Genomic DNA, 23,745 nt, shown 5'->3' on the forward strand with positions numbered 1-23,745 from the left:
AGCTTTTCACGTGTGAATATGATGATGCTTAGTTTTTCCTCTTTGTAAGAGTAATCTGTGCTGATTGCAACACCTCTCTGAAAGTGTCTGGCCTAAGACATATTTGAAACGAGCAAAAAGCCCGGGGATTTTAAAAGCCTCAATTGCAACCCCGGATCCGACGCTTTGTGCAAGGCGACCCACTCGCTCTCCGGCCACTGCATCTAAGAAACCCCCCAAAAAACCTACAGCAGAGATATGGAGTCATAGAACTGTAGAGCTGGAAGGGAGCCAGGGGTCATCTAGGCCAACCCTCTGCAATGCGGGAATCTCAGCTGAAGCATCCAGGACAGGTGACCCTCCGTATAAAGGCTTCCTTCTCCATGCGCAAACAGCAAACGACCCAGTGGGGCCGAGAGAGCCGGGAGATCTGATTCCCCCCTCGCGATCGCGGGACAGAAACCAGAGGCAGAGAGGAGAGGGAAATACCGTAATAACAGGCGCTCTTGCCAAAAGCGCCTCGGAGGTTTCCGCACTGAGCATGTGCCCGACCCCTCGGCATGTGACGGGCTGAACTCTGCTCAGCTGACTGCTGGGCGGGCGAGAGAGAGGAACGCGGAAGCGGAGCTGGCCTGCCTGCCCTGCGCCGCTTGCTTTCTGCTTGCGGGGAGCTGCATCATGGCTGCGGGCGGGGAGCCGCCGCGTCTGTGGCTGACGCTGCTTTTGCTGCTGCAGCTGGAGACGCCCTGCAGCTCGACGTGCGGCTCTCCGGGGCAGCAGAGGTGGCCTGTGCCCTACAGGTGAGAGGAATGAGAGGGGAGGGGAGAGGGTCGTCGGGCAGGATCCCGCCCCCCCCCCCGCGACCGCCTATTATAGCAGGTGCGGTGATGGCTCACTTCTAAGAGAGGTTTGGGCTCCCCGTCCAAAAATTAGGATTTGCAAGCATCCGGGCTGGAACAAAGGGGTTGGTTGCATGCAATCCTGTCGTTCAGGTTTGTGCTTGCGCAGGAGAACTTTCCCCTCCTCTCCCCTGCCCCCCCCCCAAATCTGAGGGACCCTCTGAACATATTTGGGGAGGGGAGGTGCCAGGGGGAGGAAAGGAAGAAGTCCTGTTGTGTCAGTGGAGCTTCAGATGTCCAGAGTGGGATCATAGAGCTGGAAGGGATCCAGCGGTCATCTAGTCCAACCCCGTGCAGTGCAGGAATCCTGCCTACAGGCATCCCTGGGTGGTCTCGAACCACCAGCCTTATGGTTAACAGCCAGGTGCGAGCAATGCAGGGTTTCAGATGGGACGCTTTTTCAACACAGATGGCTCATGTGCAGTGGCGTGGCGTGGGGGGTGAAGGGGGGGTCGGCCGCACCGGGCACAACATCTGGGGGTTAGGGTTAGGGGGCGCAAATCCATGGGTTGGGGGCGCAAATCCACGGGTTAGGGGGCGCAAATTACTTGCCTTGCCCCGGGTGCTGACAACCCATGCTACGCCACTGCTCATGTGCACACAGTCGTGACTTGTCAGGGGCTGAGCAGTCTCAAAATGGAGAGATTCAGTATAATTATGGGATGTGGCTCTGCGAGAGAGAAAACTCAAGAGATGTGCAAGCAAGCAATGACTTCCAGTTTATGGCCGTTTCTTTTTTTAAATCTGAACTTTGGGGTTTAAACGATTTTTTTTAAAAAAACCAACACATTTATTTTAATGCAGGCGTTTTGATTACCGCCCTAAAACAGATGCCTACTGTCAGGCTCGTTACACTTTCTGCCCAACTGGCTCTCCCATTCCGGTGATGAGAGATGACGATGTCCTGGAAGTATTTCGGTTACAGGCGCCTGTCTGGGAATTCAAATATGGAGATCTCCTGGGTCATATGGTAAGGTCACATGTGTCTCCTCCTCCTCTGTTTTGTCAGCCTTTTGCATCCCAATTAACCTAGATTTCAAAAAGTGCAATACAGAACTGACATTCCTAATTTGATTAACTATAGACCGTGTAAATATATTCAGAAAACATTGTTTACCACTTCTCTGGCAACAGGAGAGTGTTAGAAAATGTTCTGAGAATTTTAAAGCAACAGCTTTGAAAGAAGCAATCTTTAAATGGCACTTTCAGGGCCATTTTTATTTTTTGTTTTATTACTATTCCTGGCTAGTGCTAGTCACTGGCATGTGACAGTAATTCACTTCCTCCTTCCAGATATTCAGTGTGTAAAGTTTCTCTGTTCCTGCAGAGAAATCATGGGACGTCCACTTACTGGAACTGCGCCATTTCCCCAGATTGCTTTGTTATTTTATAGAATTCATAGTGTTGCCTTTCCTGCCATCCAAGGCATGCTACAAAAAACCCCAGTACAACAGCATAATTGGTCAATTAGCCTTACGAACTGTGCAAAGTATGGCTCACTGATTCTCATAGTTGGTTTTGTTTTGGAGTCTGCAATTTCTAGATTGTGGCAGCTCTGTGCACACTTAACTAGAAGCAAAGCCCATTGAAAATTAAGTGTGATTTACTTCTGAGTATGCATGCAGTGGGTCAGACTCTTACCCATGGGTAGGCAAACTAAGGCCCAGGGGCCGGATCCAGTCCAACCGCCTCCTAAATCTGGCCTGCGGACGGTCCAGGAATCAGCGTGTTTTTACATGAGTCTTTTTATTTAAAATGCACCTGTGGGTTATTTGTGGGGCACAGGAATTCGTTCATTCCCCCCTCCCCCCAAAAAATATAGTCCGGCCCCCGACAAGGTCTGAGAGACAGTGGACTTGGCCCCCTGCTGAAAACGTTTGCTGACCCTTGCTCTTACCGTTCAATCCTCTGTGTGTTTACTTAGACTCACATCTCAATTGTATTTAGTGGGGCTTACTCCCAGGTAAGTGTTCATTTGATTCTAGAGCAGTATTAGAAACTCAGATATGTAAGCTAATCACCAGATGGCACCTGAAACCTAGGTTATGACCACCACGATAGAATTTCTCAGCAATGATTTTTTTTTTACACTGCAATTCATTAGTCTTATTCATTTCTGCACTGCTTTATAATTTAATTTTTTTTAAATCGCAAGGCGATTTATAACACATTAAAGCATCCAATAAAACAATCCAAAATAAATTCCTAGCTTCTAGGAAAATACTTCAGATCCTTTCCCCATATTTATTCACTTATTTAATTTATATAGCGGTAGTACTCTAGGAAGCCAAGGTGGTGCAGCGGTTAGAGTGTTAAACTAGGACCTGGGAGATCAGGGTTCGAATCCCTGCTCAGTCATGAAGCTCACCTTGGAGTCCGTCACAGCCTCTTAACCTCCCTCACAGGGTCATGGTAGAGATACACTGAGGGGTGAACCATGTACGTCTTGGAGAGAAAAAAGGGGGGATATAAATGCAGTGAGTAAGCTCTTCTGTGTACCTGCTTAAGAAAGCTGGAGGGGTCAGCCAGATGGAAATGTCAGTTGCCACCATATATCTATCATATGTGATGGACCTGTAAAAGTCCGTAAAAGGGTAAAAGAGTATTGGGAAAGAATTCATAATGAATTGAAAAAAAGGTTTAAAAGTACTTTCCCCGAAAAACCAGAGTCCTTTTTGTTGGGGGAAATTCCCAGGTGTCTATAAAGGTTATTGATGTATGCCACCACTGCGGCCTGTGTTTCGTTAGCCCAAAACTGGAAAACGAGCGAGGTCCGAACCAAAGAATGGCAACTTAAGCTGGTGGAATATGCACAGCTTGTGGACCTAACATCTAGAATAAGAGAACAAGAAGAACAGGTGTTTAAAGAAGATTGGAAAATGTTTATTGACTATATGGAGGAAAACTGTGTATATTTGAAAACGTGGGCAGCATTAAGATGAATTCAACAGTGTAAATAAGTTTTGATGGATGTAATGATGGAATACTGAAAGGTTTAGTTTATATAAAATATGCAGAGATTTATGTTATGCAAAATGAGCCACAGAAAGAGAGGAAGATATTTTAAGGTTGTTTAAATGAATATTCTAAAATGTAAAACAGAAAATTTAATAAAAATTATCAGAAAAAAGAGAGATTTCAGTTGCCAACCCGGCATCCAGGGAGCTCCATGTCGTTGCAATTGGACCCGCGCCAGCCGGAAAATGTTCCTGGCCAATTTCTTACACTGCCTTGGAGCAGTAAGGGGAAACCTGTGGCTCTTCAGATGTTTCTGGACTGCAGTTTCCATTGTCCCTGACCATTCCTGGGTGGTGCTGATGAGAGTTCTGGTCCGACCACACTGGCTCCCCACCCCTGAGTTAGAGTCCTTATAGAGAGAAGAAATGTGGAATGATGAACGAAGGCATGCCTTCACTTGTGTTGGTTATTTCTTTCTTTTAGAAGATCATGCATGACGCTGTCGGTTTCAAGAGCTCCTCATCGGGGAAGAACTTCACAATGGAGTGGTATGAGCTGTTCCAGCTGGGGAACTGCACGTTTCCTCATCTACGGCCCAATGTGCTTGCCCCTTTTTGGTGCAATCAGGGGGCCGCCTGCTTTTATGAAGGAATCGATGACGCTCATTGGAAGGAGAACGGGACCTTGGTTCTGGTGACCACAATCTCAGGTAAACATGCAAACATTGTCATGGGGCTTGTTGACGTGGTGGGGATTCGGAAGTTGTTGGTGCATAATTATTATTTGGGGCTTGGTTCAGGCCAGTAAGCAATCTGAGGGTGTTACTGTATATCCATATATCTTTGCAAATTGCCTGCAATCTTCATCCGACTTTTCTGGGAACAATCCTTGCTGAAATTAATCAGACTTTCATTTGAGTAGATGTGGTTAGTGTCAGAATTCCTGCTCCGTGATTGCAGTTATGGGATTGTTGTCTATCACATGACGGTCTATGTTTTGACTCCACAGAGTGGGAAGTGACGAAGACAGGATGTTTGTGTTACTGTGTTCCCTGAAGTGGGACTATTGTCCTTTGTTCTTTTGCTCTTTGCTGTCTGATGCTAGAGAGAGAGGGAGCCATGTTGCAGTGCTCATGCGTGTGTTTATATGTAAATAAAGTAGATTAGCCAAAATGCTGAGTTGCTGAGGTCTGTTATGCAAGATGCTCAAACTCTGCAGATCCCTAATTGTGCCGGTGTCTGTTGGTATCGGTCGCTGGGATGTTCGGGCTGAAGAAAGCTTTTGAAGCTCCCGAATGATCGACCAGGAGGGAGAGAACATGCCAGTTGGGGTGTGTCTCTGCCAGGGTCCTACTCGAGTGTAGGTCGAACTCCTAACAGAGCCATTCCTCTGTTTTCTGTGGAGCTGGGAAGATCTCCAGAGGTCTTCAGATTTGAACACTTCGTGGACACAGAATCTGTGTCGTCATGTGCTTATATCAGGCATTCTGGTGTTCCTTCTGAAATAAATTTCAAAAAGTGACTGCTATGCTTGCATAGGAGCATCAGCCCAGCCTGTCGGGGAACACTGAGAGCCGGTGGGGTGTAGTGGTTAGTGCGTCGAACCCTGGGAGACACGGGTTCAAGCCCATACTCTGCCATAAAGCCGACTGAGAGCCCTTGGGTGTCTCTCAGCTTAACCTATACCTCACAGGATTGTTGTGGGGATTAAACAAGGAGGGAAGCATGTACGCTCCGCTGAGCTGCTTGAAGAAAAAGGTGGGAAAGGCTGCAGAATTAAGGAGTCTTTTAAAGCACAGATAGTATTCAGCTATGCAGATATGATTCTTTCTCCTTCCCGTAGTGTGATACTGTGTTTTCTTCTTCTTGCACAGGAGCTATGTTTAATCAAATGGCGAAATGGGTGAAATTCGACAACGAAACGGGCATTTACTACGAGACGTGGATGGTCAAAGAGAGCCCGGAGGAGCAGGCCAGAGTGTGGTTTGAGCCTTACGAATGCTCCAAGTTTGTCCAGAGGACATACCAAAAGCTGGCCGAGCTGGGGGCCATTTTTAAGAAGATACAAACAAATTACACCACTATTACTCTCTTCAGTGGAGAGCCCAGCTGCTTTGGAAATGAAACGGCTATATTTGGACCACACGGAAACAAAACGCTAGCTCTGGCCATTAGAGACTTCTATTCTCCTTTCAAACCTTACCATTCCGCCAAAGAGTTCTTTCTGAACCTCTTGAGGATATTTGATGAAGTGGCTGTGGACCATCAATTTTACCTCTTCTACAACTTGGAATATTGGTTTCTGCCAATGAAATACCCTTTCATGAAAATAGCCTATGAAGAAATCCCATTGCCTCATTCAAACAGCACAAAGTTGGGCGTGTAGTTTTTCTTAGTGACTTTTTTTTGTATAAAGACAAAAAAAAGAAAAGCAAAATAAAACTCCCAAACCCATTTTATGCTGAGTTGCCTCAGACGTCTTTCAGGCTGACAAAGATGCCTGAAACTACTGGGATATACCTGGATTGTTACTAACGCTGAAAAGGTTATCTGCACGGGGAAATGAATGCATCAAACCTAAGCTATTTCACCTTTAACCGTGTGAGGGAATGACATTCTTTTCCAAGCCTTCAATTTTGACTTCCAGAGACACTTGATGTATGCACTGGAACCAATGTTGGGTGAATAAGGGTGGTAAATAATTATTCTAAAGTTCTCATTATGGGCCCTGTACCTGATTTGAATGGTTGCATTTAAACGTGGGAGCAGCCCTCCTGAGTGATTCCCCCACCTGCTATTTTCATTTTATTACCCTCACTGTAGCACTCTGTAGAGCAGGCACCCCCGACCTTTGGCCCTCCAGATGTTTTGGACTACACTTCCCATCATCCCTGACCACTGGTCCTGTTAGCTAGGGATCATGGGAGTTGTAGGCCAAAACATCTAGAGGGCTGCAGGTTGGGGATGCCTGCTGTAGAGCTGCAGGAGTGGACAGCAGGTTCAAGTAATGCTGGCACACAGAAGTATGTGGGGGAAAGTGGTTTTCAAGGATGCTTACTAAGCCATTAGCATTGGACAATCCCATAGAATAGAAAATAGGAATGTGGCTGCACCTAAATTCCTAACCTTGAGGTCAACCTTAAGACAATTATGGGGATCTGCTGGAGCACTTTTAAGTAGCTGCTACTTACTCCAGGTGTATTAAATTTATAGGTTGCTGCGATTCTAAAGGATGTTTTTCCTGGATGAACGCCAGCTGATCTGTGCTGTTGCTTGAACTACAAAGTTTTTTCAAAATAGGCTCAATGAGTTGGCAGTGTTAATTTGTGCGTTGGAAAACTTCTAATCACAATGAAATTACGTGCCTTGCTTTTAAAAATATTTCTTGCTTCGGATTAAAATTTCATGTCCTTTGTTCATCCATAATCCCTAGAGTTTGGATTAAAGTTTTTAATCCTAAAGGAGATCCAAGTAACTACTGACCCAGAGGTCTTATCTCTATAACTGGGACAGTTTGTGCCAGTGTCTTACATCTTAAATGGAAACTTGGGTTAGTGAGCGTAAGATCCTTGGGGAAGAGCAAATCGGGTCTGGCTGTTTAAACTGGCCTAAGGAATAGCACTGTTTAGTATTGGCCCATCTAGCAGATAAATATGTATCAAAATGAGCTAAGATTTTATTTACTTAAGACACTTTTTTGACTATACCTTTCATGATCACCTATGTAGTAATTGAGAAGGATACTACCTTGATAAAAGATTGTTTTTGATCCATGAACTGTATCAAAACACATCTCCTCAGATGCATTGCACTAATTAGAGTTTTCTGAAAGGATGTTCTCTCATGGAGTTAAGGAAGAATGTGTCCATGCTTACACTTTAAGTTTTGAAGATACCTTTCCCTTTCCTAAGATCTGTTCCATGAAGGTATTTATTATCCTATTATGATGCCATTCTAGTTTCATAGATGTGATTGCGCATTAAGGATTTACTGCTTATTATAAAAATAGTAATTGTTAATCATCATTCAAATTCCAAAGTTATGGTTTGGCACTCTAAGGTTAGATGTATCATACTTGTTCGAAACAAAACAGGATCTTTGCTGTTCCTAAGAAAGAAAAGCTTTCGCTAGCAAGTGAGCCAGCAGTTTTATTCTTGTGAAAGATGTTTACTAAGGGTAAACAATGTCATTATTTTTATCTTTGTTAGCTAGTCTACATCAGGGGTAGGCAACCTAAGGCCCGGGGGCTGGATCCGGCCCAATCACTTTCTCAATCCGGCCTGCAGACGGTTCGGGAATCAGCATGTTTTTACATGAGTAGAATGTGTTCTTTTATTTAAAATGCATCTCTGGGTTATTTGTGGGGCATAGGAATTCATTGATTTTAATTTTTTTTTCAAAATACAGTCCAGCCCACCACATGGTCTGAGGGACGGTGGACCAGCCCATGGCTGGAAAAGGTTGCTGACCCCTGGTCTACACTGACAGAATTCAGTTGTATTAGAATTGCCCCTGCTATAGTTTGTGTAAACACAAAAGAAATAGGAGCTAAAATGCTTGCATGCAAGGTTTCACATGCAAGTGCCAGTGTAGTCCCTTGAGAAATTATAATTTTTTTACCAGTGCTTTTTCTGTGCAGCGAACAATGTGGCAAATCAACCTCTGCAGGAAGGTGGACCAGAGGAAGTTTCTTTAGATCTAACCCAACTTTATAGAACAGAAAGGGAAATCACATGGAGGGGGAACACTCATTCATGTAACAGAAACCTGGATAATATTAGCTTTGCTCTGCTGCTAAGTTTATACCTGATTGCTATGGGGTAGGGAGAAAGCAGCCATTAATAACAATAATATAATGAAATAGAAAGGTAAATCAGGCAGCTACACAGGGGCACTTTTCAAAATATCAAGATGCTCATTCACACAAGCTAAAATAACACCATAAGGATGGAAACAGTATTACTTAATTTTCATTTAAAAAACCATCCAGAAACCAAGTACATATTAGAATCAAAAAGGACATTTAAAGTGTTCCTTTAAACAAATTCAGATAAAATCTACCTATTCAATAAAGATCTACAGAAACTTGTATCCTATTCAGATGTAGAGTCCATTGAGCAAAATGTTCTTTGAATCATATACTTCGACTTACAGTTCACTCTCATTTATACATCTGGAATATTTGGCAGTAATTAAAATGCGTACATTTTCTAATTACAAGAGGATCCTACACTCAAAATATAAAATCTGTAATTTTTTTTTTTATTTGATGGAATCCTAATAGAAAGTGCATGCAAAGTTTTATCACTTACTCTGTATCAGTATCTGTATCACATCATGGCCTTTTTTTATTTTTTTGAGAAGTAATACTTCTGAAAATATCAGAATCTGTCCAGGTAAACATGTACAAAAACAGGTGCCAAAATGTATTTCTGATTCAATACATTAAGTTGCTGGTTTTTTAAACATTAACGCTTTTAATTAAAGGTATATCTTTCTTCACATACCATGGGACGGGTCCTTAGTCAAACCTTAAAATGTACCCTGCATTACCACTTAAACCTTGACTACGTCTGCCTCCGACACCTTAAGGTTCCTTTTAAAAGCTTGTTTAGACTCTGGCGTAGTGTTTTCTTGGCCTAATTTCTGCAGGCCTTCAAACCTAGTCTTCATTACCGGAGACATTTCTCTTACTGCTGAAAGAAGAGATTGCTCAAAAAAAAATTTCAAAAATATTTTTGATGTAGATACAAGCTAGCCTTTACACACTGCATCACACTTCAAGTTCATAACAGCAATGCAGTAGGTTTTCTTGGCAAAATGTGCTAATACTGAAGAATATGGAAGTGGTGCCATTATGAAGAATGGGACTAATGCAATTTTATACTTAAAAAACACCCAAACCAGTATACCTGAGGGAGCATCTCCATCCCCATCGTTCTGCCCGGACACTGAGGTCCAGCGCTGAGGGCCTTCTGGCGGTTCCCTCACTGCGAGAAGCCAAGTTACAGGGAACCAGGCAGAGGGCCTTCTCGGTAGTGGCACCTGCCCTGTGGAACGCCCTCCCACCAGATGTCAAAGAGAAGAACTACCAGACTTTTAAAAGACATCTGAAGGCAGCCCTGTTTAGGGAAGCTTTTAATGTTTGACGGACTATTATATTTTAATATTTTGTTGGAAGCCGCTAGGAGTGGCGGAGTACAAATAAATTATTATTATTATTATTATTATTATTATTATTATTATTATTATTATTTTCCTTCTAGATCTCAAAATAGTTTTGAAATGGAGGAGAGCATTACAGCCAGTTTCCCATGTAGCAATGGGAACTGCCATTTGTGGGACTCGTTTAAAGACCACTGGATTAAGTTGATCAGTTCTTTTGATCCCGACTGATAGCAGAAAGTTTTATAGCTCTTCTTAGACACGAGTGGTTTTCGGCACACGCAAGGAGAATTTTCCCTTATAACAACACCACAATCAAAATCATCTGAACCATCTGAAAAGTCATCCTTTAGGTGTGAGAGGTGGCTGCTATGGAAGGAAAATAAAACTGCTCTCTAGACCCTGGCCTTGATCAGTAACTGATCTCTTTTGTACCATCAGCTAGGAAAATGTAGCTGTTGTTCAGGCAGGATGGCAGCAACCACCCACACCTTACTTGCCCCGTGTCTTTCTGGTAGCAGTGGAGTCCGAGCAACAATTACTTTCTTCTTTACACTAAAAACCATTTATTACATTTAACTATTTTGTACAAACATTTGGCCTTGTTTATTATTGAAGAAATACAAACAGTGTAATTCCTAAAAGTAAATGCTGTAGAATGGTTAGACCCAGGGGGATGGGGGACCAATCTTGAGCCATAATCAATATACAGTATACTCCTCCTATAATACTTTAGCTTCCTGAGCTTTAATAATACCTTAAAACAGGTTTATGCACAGATTTTAACACTCCATAAACGTCAAATTTCGGTCTTCAAAAGTGCAACAAATAAGCTTTTGAAAAACTCATTACTAGTAATTTTTACACACAAAAATATTTTCTAAAGTGATTTAATAAGCATTTTCTATATACAATTCAACTATGTAGGCTGTATTGCTCTGTCTTCACATGTCATACCTTACATCCTATTGTATGTAACCTTAACCTGTGACTCCATAGGATAAATAGTTGAGTATAACATGGCCCAGGTAGCGTTAGTAACTCCAAGAGTCTACAAGAAAAGTGACCTTCCACCCTTTACAAATTGTACCTCAGTCTGTAAGGTCAACTGCAGTTCCTAAAGTTAGTTTAAATACTGACATTTATCAGAGTAAAGTCTGAGCTACAGCATCTGAATATCAGTTCACTATTTTCAGTTTCTACATACATTTAGGTAGACCCTGTCTCAAGAGGGGGAAAGAAAACTAAAAAGTTTTTTTATGGGCAAGTGTGTCAGAACACCCTCAGTCTCCCCTTTTAAATGTTCATTTTAGAAACCAACATTAAGTAGTACGTGAGTTTTCTACCACACATTACAAACTACAAATTAGCTTATGTTATTAAGCTGCAACATGGTATGCTCAAAATGTAAGGTGCCTTCGTCAGAGACTACCAGGTGGGCATCATGTCTGGAAACCAAACTCTACCAAGATGTTTTGACACTTCCCAATGAATCTGCTCCAAGCTATACTTCTGGTCAGGAATCAAGACTTCCTCCATTATAGACAATTGAGACAGGCGGCCACCACACATCTTAACAAACTCCACAAAGGCACTGCAGGAGACTTCGCACTCCCCAAGGCCAATCGCTGAGAGATTCTTACAGCGCTCTGCAATGCAAATCAACTCTTCATCCAGTGGCCGTAATCCATTGGCACACACCACCAGTTCAACCAAGCGAGGGCACGTCATCCCAACCCGGCCAAGCACTTCTTTGCTTACGGATCTCCCAAAATAAAGGTGAGTGACTGGTATTTCGTATCGGAAGAATAGATCAAACTCTTCTTCGTATAAGAAAAAATACATGACTAAGTTCACTTTGGGAGAATGTTTGATGAAAGCATCCCAACTGCTCTTCTCAATTGTGTGGAAGTGCGTCTGTCCAGGGTTTTCACTGACTACATCAATGCGCAAGTGTTCCAATCTGACGTGTTTCTCAGAGGACAAAGCAAGGAGGAGCTCATCGCTTAGCAGGTGGTAGTTCAATGCCAGCTCACGTAAACCATGACACTGATCAGCCACACAGAGGATACCTCGAGAAGAAAAGAAAATGTTAGAATGTGAATTCACTTCCAAAATGTCTCAACATCATCATCAGTAGTAGTAGTAGTAGTAGTAGTAGTAGTAGTATACTGCCCTTCATCCGAAGATCACAGGGCTGTTCACAACATTCATACCATGACTCAGCATGACATGCCAATACAGATTTTTGAAACAGCTGTAATTGATTGGGACAACTGACTCCTAACACACAGTGGTCAAGTCTATACATGCATATGTCAGTTTATTAAGCCAAATTATACATGAGCCAAGTGTCCCCATCCCTCTGGTACAATCCAACACTGCCAGGGCAATTAACCAGAATCTATTATGTCACACCACCCTATCCTTATGTGCTTCTCAGAGGGCCACAATTCAGAACTTCCTGAACTAATCATAGTCTCCCAATACACCCAAGTGAGAAACTATGGAAAACACAGTCAGAATAAACTGGGATCATAAATCACATTTTGAAATTGCTGTAAGATCCTAGTTTGTTCTGACCCTGCAAACCGTAGTTTGACACTTAGAATATACTAGGAATATATTATTAACCCAGAAACTGTTGAACAGCAGTGCACTGAAAATGAAAGAGGAATAGAGTAGTGTGAACATATAGGCACAGGGCTCATTCATATCTTGCCTTAGAGACACATGTCTGAATTGAAGCAACACTAAAACCAGAATGGTCTTTTTACTTTTTCAATAGGACAGCAGTATTTCCATTAGTTACATAAGCTTCTGCTGCAAACCACTGAACACCAAAACAGTTTATGATTCAATTAAGGCAGCTTAAGCCTGTCAAAATAAACAAAAAAATTTAAATACAAACAAGTATTTCATAGCTTATACTATATGTAGTCAAACAATTATGATATAACTGAATGTACTGAGAAAAAATATGTGCTAATAATTCTGACATAGATTGGACAGTAAAAACCTAATTTAAGATAATCACGCTTAGATAGTCTAAGAGTAAGCTCACCTGCTGGAGAAACATGAGGACAACTGCTCATCTTCAACAGTTTCAGAGTATCACTGTTGTTAGCTACTAGGACCTTAAGAGATGGATCATCTACTGGTGTATCATCTATCTTAAGTGAAGAAAGTGATTTGGAGTTTACAAACACCACAGTCAGTGCAGAAATAAAGTGTGACTGTAGAAAGGAGAAAAAAATAGAGAAATCAAAAAGGAAACTTTATACCCACAATAGAAAATGTATTTCACCCACAAAGAAAATCTGGACAATGACTCAAAATGTTGAGCAACCAACCTATTTTTCAGCTGCTCCTAAAACAATACATAGATATAGGCTAATTTAGTTTATGAATATTTATCACAAGTTCACAGTTTGCCACTCATCTGGCACAAGCTAAGATTGCCTCCAGCAAACACCAAAAAGGCACATTTTAACAATAAGCGTAGCTTGTGGCTTGGAAGAAAGCCAAGACTGGATGTCCCAGATTTACAATGAGCTGGCTTACTTTCGCCTACTGCAAATAATAGACAGGCTTTACTTCAGTAAGTACAGAGTTCTGCCAAAAATTTAACGCATCCAGATCCACTTGTGCCAGCAAACTCCAATCAGTGCAGTTGGGGAAATAGCCAAATTAGCGTCTGATGGCTCTGCTGAATGGCAGAGGCACTGGACTGAGCAGAGGTGCCTCTCAGCCCAGTGGGTCAGTTGGCCCAGGTGGTCTCCATTTGCCTCCCCTTCAATCCATGGAGTGGTAAGCAAAATCGGGGGGGGGGGGGCGGTTTTCATTGTGTGAGATCTACTTCTCTGTCTGGGTTTACCCTCTCCAAAGACACGAAATGGTTATCTTCTGCTCATTGGGAACCCTGGTTCCTTCATCAGCCTCTCTAAAGACGGCTTCCCAGATCTGTTCACCATGGCCAGCAGATTCTTGCCTCACCCTGGCAACAGCCAGACACTCATGCTCCTTCCAGGAGTTCACCTCCTTGTTCCCCTTTTGCTGGGATGGACCTCCAGCCAGTAGCTTTCCTCTCCCTCAGCCCACCTTCCTCCAGGAGGATTTGAGGCCTCGTCAAGCAGCAGTGCCTGCAACCATGTCTGGTTTCAGGTGTTTCCTACCTAACTATTAGATGGAGAAGGGAAGCTGCAGGACTTCCCTGCCTGAAAGCTCCATTCCCTGCCAGCACCTTCTCAAGTTCCTACTGATGAGTCCCAAGTCCTGTCAACTGGGGCCCTGGCTCTCTTAAGTAGGAAACACAGGGTGCGGCAAGGTCGTTCCTGGTAGCCTCTAACACAGAACAAAGCTTGCAATGCTCGCTTTCATCCATGATGCAACAACCAACACAGTGACAGAAAGAAACAGGGTGTGGGCCGATGGAGCACGCTGCATGGTTTGAAAAGGTCTGAAATAGGATCATCGCGAAGGCAAAAAGCTTTTCACAGCACACACAAGGAACTGACAAATTCATAATTTGTTGATCGAAGAGCTTCCCTTCTAACAACATAGTTTTTCAGTAGGATCAATACCTTTGGCAAATCCATGAAGCTTGGTCGAGCAGTGGAAATTAGTCCTAGTGTTTTTAAAGAACAGTTCACAAGCTGTGATAAGATATCACAAGCTGCTTCGGCCGATTCCTTGCTGCTGTCCACCTTAAAAAGGAAACAAACACACAATGGATGCAAATACCACTCCAAACACTGAAAAACTCTCTAAGCTGTTTTATTTAAAACCTTCATACTCTACCTCTTCATGGACTTACACACTTTTGCTATTATTAACTTTGTTGCTGCTACAAAAGATCAGACAAGAAAAGTAACTCCATTTTAGGGCACACATATGTTAAATGTTAGGTAAAAGATTCTAGCTATTAGTTGTCTCTAATAATTATCAGTTATAGATACAAATAGTTACTAATTATTAATTAGCTGTCATTCTTAAGAAGGTACAAATGAGACATGCAAGAAGAATGCTCATGTTCTACATTTCCAACTAAGTCGTTCTCTGCAAGAAGGGCACTCCACCTGTCTTCCATTTTTCTTTTCAAATCGTTTCCAATAAAACATTACATCGTATTGAATAGTGAGCATGTTCACTCCTCTTTGGCTTTCTATTTCTGTGGGGGATCAATAACTTCCCCTTAGGTTTTTAAAAATACTTCCACAAACATTAAGAGTTCTCCCAAACATGCCGGTATTTCCTTCTTGGTTTTCTCAGCGTCTGTTTTTGCTACAATCCCGGCAGCACTTGCTACTTGGAAGTTTTCTCTTGGGAGGAATAAACAGTAACTAGCCAACAAAAAACAAAAATTCTTCTAGATAATCCATCATGGATTTATGACATAATCTTTATTCACAGCGCCTAAGAACTACACCGGAGACTTGCCGAGAAGAATACTTTCAGGAATAATTATTATTTTACATATTTGGCATTTTGCAGAGGAGGGAAGTATATATGGAGGTACCATGAAACTAACACTGTATGAAGCATCACAGTAGTATGGTTCATATGTAGCACCAAACCATCGTTTGGCATTAGGCTCATACATTGCAATTTCTTCTCTCTTTCCTCTCATTGTGCAATCCAAATGGCAAGATAGACTTGTGCTTGCTGTCCAAGTCAAAATGGCAAAAATGGTTTGATCAGTGTTTGTTTTTATGGATTGGAGGGCAAACTGAAATCTTCATAATTTCCCAGTGTTAACTATGTTAGCCAGGATATATCTAAGTACAGGGAAAAAGGAATGTGCAAACCCATCATTCCCCATCTGCCTAGCTGTTCTTTCAACCTACGCATTATTAGTTGATCGTTTGCAGTCATGCTCAGGCATGCTTCGCAGCACTATGTTTAAGATTGTAAACCTCTTGAATTATTCTTAGTTGAGAAATCATCTAGCTTCAAACAGGTTTTCATTTAACATTTTTCACAGCAACAAAATGCCAACAGGTAATTTTATCATAATTTGTATAACTATAAAATTACAAATGAAAGCTTTGGCTCATCATTAGAAAGAATAGCCACCTTAAAACTTTTTTCATTCCTCCTTACCGTATTGTACCCAAACCAAAGTAGCTTCCAAAAATAAGTGTGCCCTTAATTCATAGACAAAACTACTGCTTTAGTTGATTAATCTATTAATTAAAATGGTTAATTTGCTGCCTAATTATAACACATTTCTCCCAGAACTCATGAGAAATCACCCTCGAAATGTCAGTGGCTGAAGTTGAACATAGAAACATAAACACTAAAAAAACAGGTCTGAATATGCTTTGTAATGCAGTTTTCTTAACATCATTACAGACAGTCAATAAACTTTTATCTGTTTTACAGAATATGAATTTTGTGTTACTGAAATACTGTTCAACAAAACATTCAACCTTTAGTGTTACACGAGCAACCAGGATTGATTTTCTGTGAGCCTCAGGTTCACATGCTCCTCCTCTTCTCTCCACCTATGTAGTTGGGAGAAGTTCAGAGGCTTTTGCTTAATTGCAGTTTGTTGTGCTGTTTGAACTGACAAAAAGGTGGTTTAACATTAAACGCAGCTACAGTTACTGAAGCTGGCTTGATTAAACCACCCATAGAAAAGAATGTGAACTCTTGCCTGGTGTCACACTGATGCACAACCATCTCAATCCCATCCTTATTCAAATACCCTGATGAAGAATACTAAATACATGGGCTCATATAGCCCCATCTCACATACAAGTGCATCTTTCTGAATCTGAAGATCTCTTTAAAAAAACTCTCAGGATACCATATCATTCTGAAGGAAAGCAAAACAAGGAAGACAAACATTATCATAACAGGATGCATTCCCAATAATGAACACAGCGATATTTTTTTTTGGGGGGGGGAACCTCCTGTCAGTTTAACTTAAATATAAGATGTTCTAAATAGTGAGAAAATTAACAGATTGCAGTCATTTTCAAAGCAAACTTGTAATACGAGTCTAGCAACATGGACAGCATGAAGGGAAGTTAGTCATGGACAAATTATTCTCAGGAGATTTTAGTTGTGACCTGTGAGTATGCCCTGGGCTCACTCAGGAGGAAGAGCAGGATAAAAATGGAATAAATAAATAAATATTAATCAATTCACACACACAAAAGCTCATAATTATCTCTTACAGTTTCCTGACTTTTATGGGTTTTTCAGTCTAATTTGCATGAATTAAAAGGAGTGTCTTGCATTTCTAATCCTTAACTTGGAACCTACCCTTCATTCTTTGACCACAATGGGGCTTTCTCGTTTTAGCTTCTCCTTTGCAAATCCCTAAAAAATCTGCCACTAAGAACTAAGAAACATCTTCAGAACAGAGCAGCACAGAAGAAAGTAAAAATTGCAGCCCTTGTGGAACTGTACCTTTTAAACCAAACCCATGTTCTTCATTTTACAATGGCAACTGCATTAGTGCTTTTCCTCAGTAGAACTGCCCTAAGAGAGCTGGAGTAAAGCAAGCTGGGGGTGGAGACAATGCCAGGTGAACCAGAACCATCTCCAATCTATTGTCTGAGGGGAGACTGTGGGACATTTCTGTTGTGATGAGCAGCAGTGCACTGGGACTAGCGCCAGAAAGATAGAAGGAACAACTATCTCTGTGCTAAAACAGCAACGTTAATTTAAAGTCCCTGCAACATGAACTCTCTCTTTGGAGACTCTCTGAAGCAGGTGTTGAGGGGTGTTTGAGTTGAAAAGAGAAAATTAAATCCTACTGTGCCAATGGAACCCTGCTGGTGCAGTATCAGTTATAACACAAAGTTTTTCTTGTTAAACGTTGGCACAGCATACATCAGGATTAGTTTTCACCATGCTTGAAATTAGCATTTTCAGGTAGACACTTAATAACTCACTGTAGAGCTATATACCACATTAACTGGATACTGTTATAAGCTAACAGTATCCAGTTAATGTGGTATATAGCTCTACAGTGAGTTATTAAGTGTCTACCTGAAAATGCTAATTGATTCAAACAATAACATAAATGCAGATGTAAAGCTAGAAATCCCTCTTCTGTGTTCTCTTAGTTTGCCTTGCTCGCTACAAAGATAAGCTCTAAAATTCATTCTCAGTTTCTATTTTAGGTACCAAAAAACCAACATGCAGGTTCGGAATGAGGTTCATTTTAGACTCTATCACTGCAGGAAATTATGCTACTTACAAAACATGCTTCAAAGATTTTCACTGTTATAGTAATGATTTGTTTTCTCCTATTTCCTTAATGCCAATTAACTGGCCAGACAGGGAGCAGGCCGGAAATGTTGCAAATATGTGCAGTTGTGGAAAAGCCAGCAATTTATGAAGTATTCAACTGTCTTTTTTTAAAAAAGTTATAAAACTGTTACCTTGAAGCTGACATATTGTAGATGATTGGAATGTCTTTTAATAATTTGCTTGATGAGTTCTGGATGGGTAGCCTTTAAGTAAGATGTAGCTGGCTGATTCAGTTCAAATTCAAAGCACCTCCATAATTCAGGCATGTGGAACACTTTGTTCCACACACGGCAGACTTGGGATGCATGAGCACGATCGAGAAGAGGCAAATACTGGAACACCTGCAGCAGAATATCTGGAATGAGGCTCCCCCAGTCAGGGCCCTGAAATACTCCAGCAGATTCTTCATCTGTAATTTTCACCTTTTTCCCATCTGCTGTATTCTCATCTGATAAATGATTGCTGGTCTTGCTGTTTTTTCTGCCTCGTTTCATTCTATCAAGAGAAACACATTTCAGGATATATTAGCTCTACAAGTTGAAACAGCATTTTCAAAAGATAACAAGTTCTCTCTTACTATAAAGCCTCCAAAATTAAGTAAGATCTGAAAGCAAAACATCCAGAGGTGTGGAATAATTCATTTTTCCCCCATGTTAGGAACATTGATCTGGAATAGATTTTTATAATGCCATCTTCTCAAATGAGACTCTCACAATGACACTACAGCTTTTGAAAGGTACTATGACAGACATTATATAGACAGTACTGGTCTTTTTGCATATCATTTTAAAACATACTTAAAATAAAACGTTTAAATGTGAACGTGCAGTATGTTAGTGCACGCTGCTGAAATAATGGGAGCTTCTGCTGCACTGCTGGGAAACAAGTCATGGTCTGGCTGAGCACTACGTCTGAATCTGAGCATGTGGATTGTTTTCCAAAAACAAACCATGAATGGTACCCAAGATGTTCTTGGTTTTTTCCCTGCTTTATTGTTCATCATCACATCTGTACAATGTAAACATTCATTCAATATTATCCATAAATCAAAATTGTCAAACATCATCAACCTGTGACTTCCCATCCTTTCCATATTTCTTCCATTTTAATAAACTTGTTGCATAAACCTAACTACTTAATTACTGAAAAAGTATTAAAGCTTGTGTACATTTTCCTTTAATATAATTCTTTACAGAGGCTACTCAAAGGCTACAACCGTGTTCAGGTCATGGCAACTGTTTTTTAAATGTCTCTTAAAAGGTTCCCAGCTTGAAATAAACTCTTGTTTAGACTTATCTTTGATCATTTCAGAAAGATTCCCTAGCTCAGAATATTCTACTAACTTCAATATCCATTTGGTTCTAGTAGGAATTATGTCACTCTTCCGATGTTTTGCTGTCAGTATTCTCGCCGCGACAGTAGCGTATAAAAATTTTTTCCATGCATTTCCGGGATATCTAAGCCTGTTATACAGAGTAGGAATGACACTGGGTTTTTTTAAAAAGGTTTATATTTAACATTTTTTAAAGTTCAAAGTAAACGTCATTCCAATAGGGTTTAATCTTATTATATACCCACCACATATGGAACATAGTGGCAACCTGTTCTCCACATCTTCAGCATGTATTTAGGACATTGTTAAACATTTTAGCAAGTCTGCAAGGAGTCAAGATACCAGCAATATAACATATTTTGGAAATTCTCCCTTAAAGTGTAGCATGCTGTGAATCTCCAGTTGACTTTCCAAAGGTTTTCCCATTGAGACATCTCTATATTGTGACCAAAGTCTCGGGCCCATTTGATCATGGCTGATTTAACCTCCTCCTCCTTGTTTTGGTTACTGCTCAAGAAGCATTTTGGCTGAAAGAAATCATAAGCCTGGGTTCAGATGTAATACTAAGCCAGCAACAGTTTGATTCCCAAAAGGAGTCAGAGAAGAGTGAAGCATCTGCAATTTCGGCAGTGTGCAATGTCACAGTATGTTCACATTTAAACAATAGTTTATCTTAACTATAGTTTAACGTGATGTGTGAATCATATCATTTATTCTTACTTTATGTATCTCTTGATGCTTCTATAAAATCAGTAAAAGGCATAGGATCAGCTATGAAGGCACATTTCTGTTGCAGGCTTCAGATATGGGATTTCAGAACAAATATGGGACTGACTATCCAGGTTACTCCTGCCAACCTAGCAGTTTGAAAGCACATCAGAGTGCAAGTAGATAAATAGGTACCGCTCCAGCGGGAAGGTAAGCGGCGTTTCCGTGCGCTGCTCTGGTTCGCCAGAAGCGGCTTAGTCATGCTGGCCACATGACCCGGAAGCTGTACACCGGATCCCTCGGCCAATAAAGCGAGATGAGCGCCGCGACCCCAGAGTCGGTCACAACTGGACTTAACTGTCAGGGGTCCCTTTACCTTTACCTATCCAGGTTACATATCAAACAGTGGAAGGTGATTTGATAGGCCATTACACCATTGTTGCAGCTACCTGAAGTAGCAGGAAGAGGTTTTACTATTCTTAGCATAGCAATAGAACATTTTTCAGTTTACCATCATTGTGCTATTTAGAAAAATCATTGTCTAATTAAGCTGGCTAAACTATGTGTCAAGCAGGAATTCATACAATATTTGTTTATGGCAGCACCAATATATGCCCTCACCCTAAGCAGTTATTTGATGGCACCAAAAGTCTTAAGATCAGACTACAAGAATATCAAATGAAAATTAACTTGGGTGCAGTCTAAATAACTAGTTACAATACAATTGTACTGACAATGACACTATTCAATCAACACTTTTAAAAGGGGTGGAGTGAGGACTAGGCTTTAGTGTGCTTTGAATACACCTATCTCAGTTCTGCCAACATGTTGTTTACAGTGTGCAGACTGGTTACACAGAAAGGAGCCAACCCATTGCTGTTTAGATCCTTTTCATTACTTCTAGGTGTACTGTTTGCAAACAGAGGAAGGAAAACATCGCTAGAATTTTGAGGTTGTTAATCACCTTTGACACTAACAATCTTTAAGAAGTAGATGATTTTTATTGAGTTTGCTGTGTTGTACTTATTATTCTACCCAACAAACTGTCTTGGGCATCTACAAATAAATAATTCAAGGCAGTGCAGAGAACTTCTGTCAAGAAAAATGAAGAGAAACTCCACAGGATGCAGCGTCCAAGGATTACTACTTGTATACAAATATTTCTAAAAGAGACCCCAAGGATTACTACCTGTATACAAATATTTCTAAAACTACAGCAGTAACCACACTGAGACTTAGAAGTGTTTTTTATATATATCGTAACTTTACAGACACTGTGCAATGGCATTTGGGTGCTTCAACTTTCTTCTGGTCACTCTTCATTTCCTTTAAAAAGTTTGTAATGGATAATTTGCACCATACAGGACATTTACAAATATGACTCTGCGTCTTAGCTGTGCAGCTGGCAGAGTAGGTATGTATGATAGGTATAGCAAAGTATGTGTTGTGCTGGTGGGGGGAGAGAAAGGATTGGCAATGTGGACAGCAAAGTACAGTAAAATGCATCTCTGTGTGTGCCGAGCTGTTTAAAGGTTTGTTTGTTTTTTAGAAAAGAATACAGTGGTACCTTGGCTTATGAACTTAATTCATTCCGAAGGTCCATTCTTAACCTGAGATGTGCTTTCGCTAAAGGGGTCCCACCACGCTGCCGCCGTTCTCATCCTGGGGCAAAGTTCTCAACCCAAGGATTTCCGGGTTAGCGGAGTTTGGAACCCGAAGTGTTTGTAACCCAAAGCATTTGTAACCCAAGGTACCACTGTACTTTGTTTACGGAACAGCTTTCCCTCTGAAAACTGGCCTACATTTTTATGTCACTGAAGGCAATGTGGTTTTTGTTCGTTTGCATTTACATCTGGATATATTTATTCCACAACTTAAGGTGGCAGCTACTGGGTCTTAGTTGAAAGGAAAGATGGGGCGGGAGGGGGGGGGTGAGACAGACAAATAATTGGGATAGCTAAATCGGTAGAGAATGAGATCCTTAATCTCAGGGTTGTGGGTTCTAGCTCAATTGGGCAAAAAGATTCCTGCATTGCAGGGCATTGGGCTAGATTTCCAAATGATTCTATGAATGACAGCAGGAGCTGGAGAGAGGCGAGCAAACCCCCTTGGGGAAGGAAAATTGCTTTGATGCAAATGATTTTTAGACTGGGGGAAGGGTTAAGCTTTTGTTTATTTGCTAATTAGTGGGTCAGAGTATTCCTTTGTTCATTATTTGAGAACTGTTAAGGCCGTTTGCTACTATTGATATTCCCCTCCCCCCCTTCACAAATGATATGTTGCTGTTAATATTAATGTATTATATGATTCCCCCCTCCTTTTCCCCAATGATATTATGTATTGCAAAAAAATTCTTTGCTGTAAGTCGCTTGGACTCACCTTCGGGTGAAAAGCAACTAGTAAGTTTTATTATCATCATCATCATCATTATTATTATTATTATTATTAAAATAAACATTTTACGGTTTTGTCTTGTGGTTTGTTTGCTGGGGATTTTTTTGTATTATTATTTTTTTAAATCAAAACCCTCCCATCAGATGTCACCTTTAGAAGACACCTGAAGGCAGCCCCTGCATAGGGAAACTTTTCAATGTTTCATATTTTCTTATGTTTTTTATTTATGTTGGAAGCTGCCCGGAGTAGTTGGGGCAACCCAGTCAGCTGGGCGGGGTGCAAATAAATTATGATGATGATGATCATTATTACTATCATCATTATCCTCATCACCGTCACCTTAAACGGAATAAATAAATGCAATAAATAACATAAAACCCAGCGCGTGGCGGCCACGCCTGCGTGGAGCTGGGGGGGGGCGATTCTCTCCCTTCACGGCAGCGCCGCTACCGGGGGCGCCCAGAAACCCCCACCCGGCCCGGCCCGGCCCCCCATCCCACCCGGCCCGCCGGGGTCACCTGTCGGAGGCAGCTCCCGTCCTCCGCGTCGCTTATCCGGGGCCTCTCAGTCCTTCCTGCCGCCGCCTCCTCCTCCTCCGCCGCCGCCTCCTCATCAGCGGCCCCGCCCGGCACAAGCGGGGGGCCTCGCCAAGAAGCCACCAGGCCCGCCCCGCTCTGGTCGGCAGCTGAGGGACAACAGCCAACCGCTGCCCGACCGCCCGCCGCTTGTTTACTTCAAAATGGCGGCGCTCGACTGACACTGCGACGGGGCTGGCCCTCGACCGCGCATGTGCAGGAGGGAGGGGAGGAGTTTGCGCTTGCGGCCCCGCCCTCCTCTACCGCTACAGAGCGCGCGCGCTCTCTCACTCACTCACGCCGAAACACAGAAGGCCGTAGAGGGAGGCTTCCTAGAACGTCCCACCGACGGCGCTTCCTAGACGTTCTCGACGCTGTCACGTCGCCGTCCCTTTCCGAAACGCGGGTCCCCGGCTGTGGTTGGACTACAACTCCCGTCATCCCTTAACGGCTGGTCCCGCTTGCAT

General features: G+C 41.9%; 2 protein-coding genes across 3 annotated transcripts; one reads left to right on the forward strand and one right to left on the reverse strand.

The window, feature by feature from the left end:
- The first annotated feature begins 577 nt into the window (after nucleotides 1–577).
- On the forward strand, nucleotides 578–9,337 carry CLN5 (CLN5 intracellular trafficking protein). Of its 2 annotated transcripts, none has more exons than XM_081907348.1 (4): nucleotides 578–779; nucleotides 1,683–1,848; nucleotides 4,320–4,545; nucleotides 5,710–9,337. In XM_081907348.1, exons 1-4 carry the CDS (start codon nucleotides 658–660, stop codon nucleotides 6,219–6,221), a joined length of 1,026 nt encoding a protein of 341 aa, XP_081763474.1. In that variant the 5' UTR covers nucleotides 578–657; the 3' UTR covers nucleotides 6,222–9,337. The 2 variants fall into 2 exon arrangements, with proteins under 2 accessions (XP_081763474.1, XP_081763475.1); XM_081907349.1 differs by having other exon boundaries at nucleotides 656–779; nucleotides 1,709–1,848.
- A 1,243-nt stretch (nucleotides 9,338–10,580) lies between these two features.
- Nucleotides 10,581–23,466, reverse strand: FBXL3 (F-box and leucine rich repeat protein 3). Its single transcript, XM_081907325.1, has 5 exons — nucleotides 23,222–23,466; nucleotides 18,400–18,763; nucleotides 14,584–14,706; nucleotides 13,065–13,236; nucleotides 10,581–12,072 (listed from the first exon to the last, which is right to left on the reverse strand). The coding sequence occupies exons 2-5, from the start codon at nucleotides 18,760–18,762 to the stop codon at nucleotides 11,429–11,431; spliced, it is 1,302 nt and encodes a 433-aa protein (XP_081763451.1). The 5' UTR covers nucleotide 18,763; nucleotides 23,222–23,466; the 3' UTR covers nucleotides 10,581–11,428.
- Between the last annotated feature and the right edge of the window lie 279 nt (nucleotides 23,467–23,745).

This window comes from Podarcis melisellensis (assembly GCF_964234715.1).
Source record: "Podarcis melisellensis genome assembly, chromosome: 4".
NCBI classification, from domain to species: Eukaryota; Metazoa; Chordata; class Lepidosauria; order Squamata; family Lacertidae; genus Podarcis; species Podarcis melisellensis.

Bases quoted from the DNA above. Each gene is read 5' to 3' on its own strand.
- CLN5 (XM_081907348.1), top strand. From the start codon at position 658: ATGGCTGCGGGCGGGGAGCCGCCGCGTCTGTGGCTGACGCTGCTTTTG. The intron at 780-1,682 runs GTGAGAGGAATG...ATTTTAATGCAG, and splicing joins AGGTGGCCTGTGCCCTACAG to GCGTTTTGATTACCGCCCTA. The intron at 4,546-5,709 runs GTAAACATGCAA...CTTCTTGCACAG, and splicing joins TCTGGTGACCACAATCTCAG to GAGCTATGTTTAATCAAATG.
- FBXL3 (XM_081907325.1), bottom strand. From the start codon at position 18,762: ATGAAACGAGGCAGAAAAAACAGCAAGACCAGCAATCATTTATCAGAT. The intron at 14,707-18,399 runs GTAACAGTTTTA...TTCCTTTTTAAG, and splicing joins TACAATATGTCAGCTTCAAG to GTGGACAGCAGCAAGGAATC. The intron at 13,237-14,583 runs GTATTGATCCTA...TCCTTTCTACAG, and splicing joins GCTTCATGGATTTGCCAAAG to TCACACTTTATTTCTGCACT.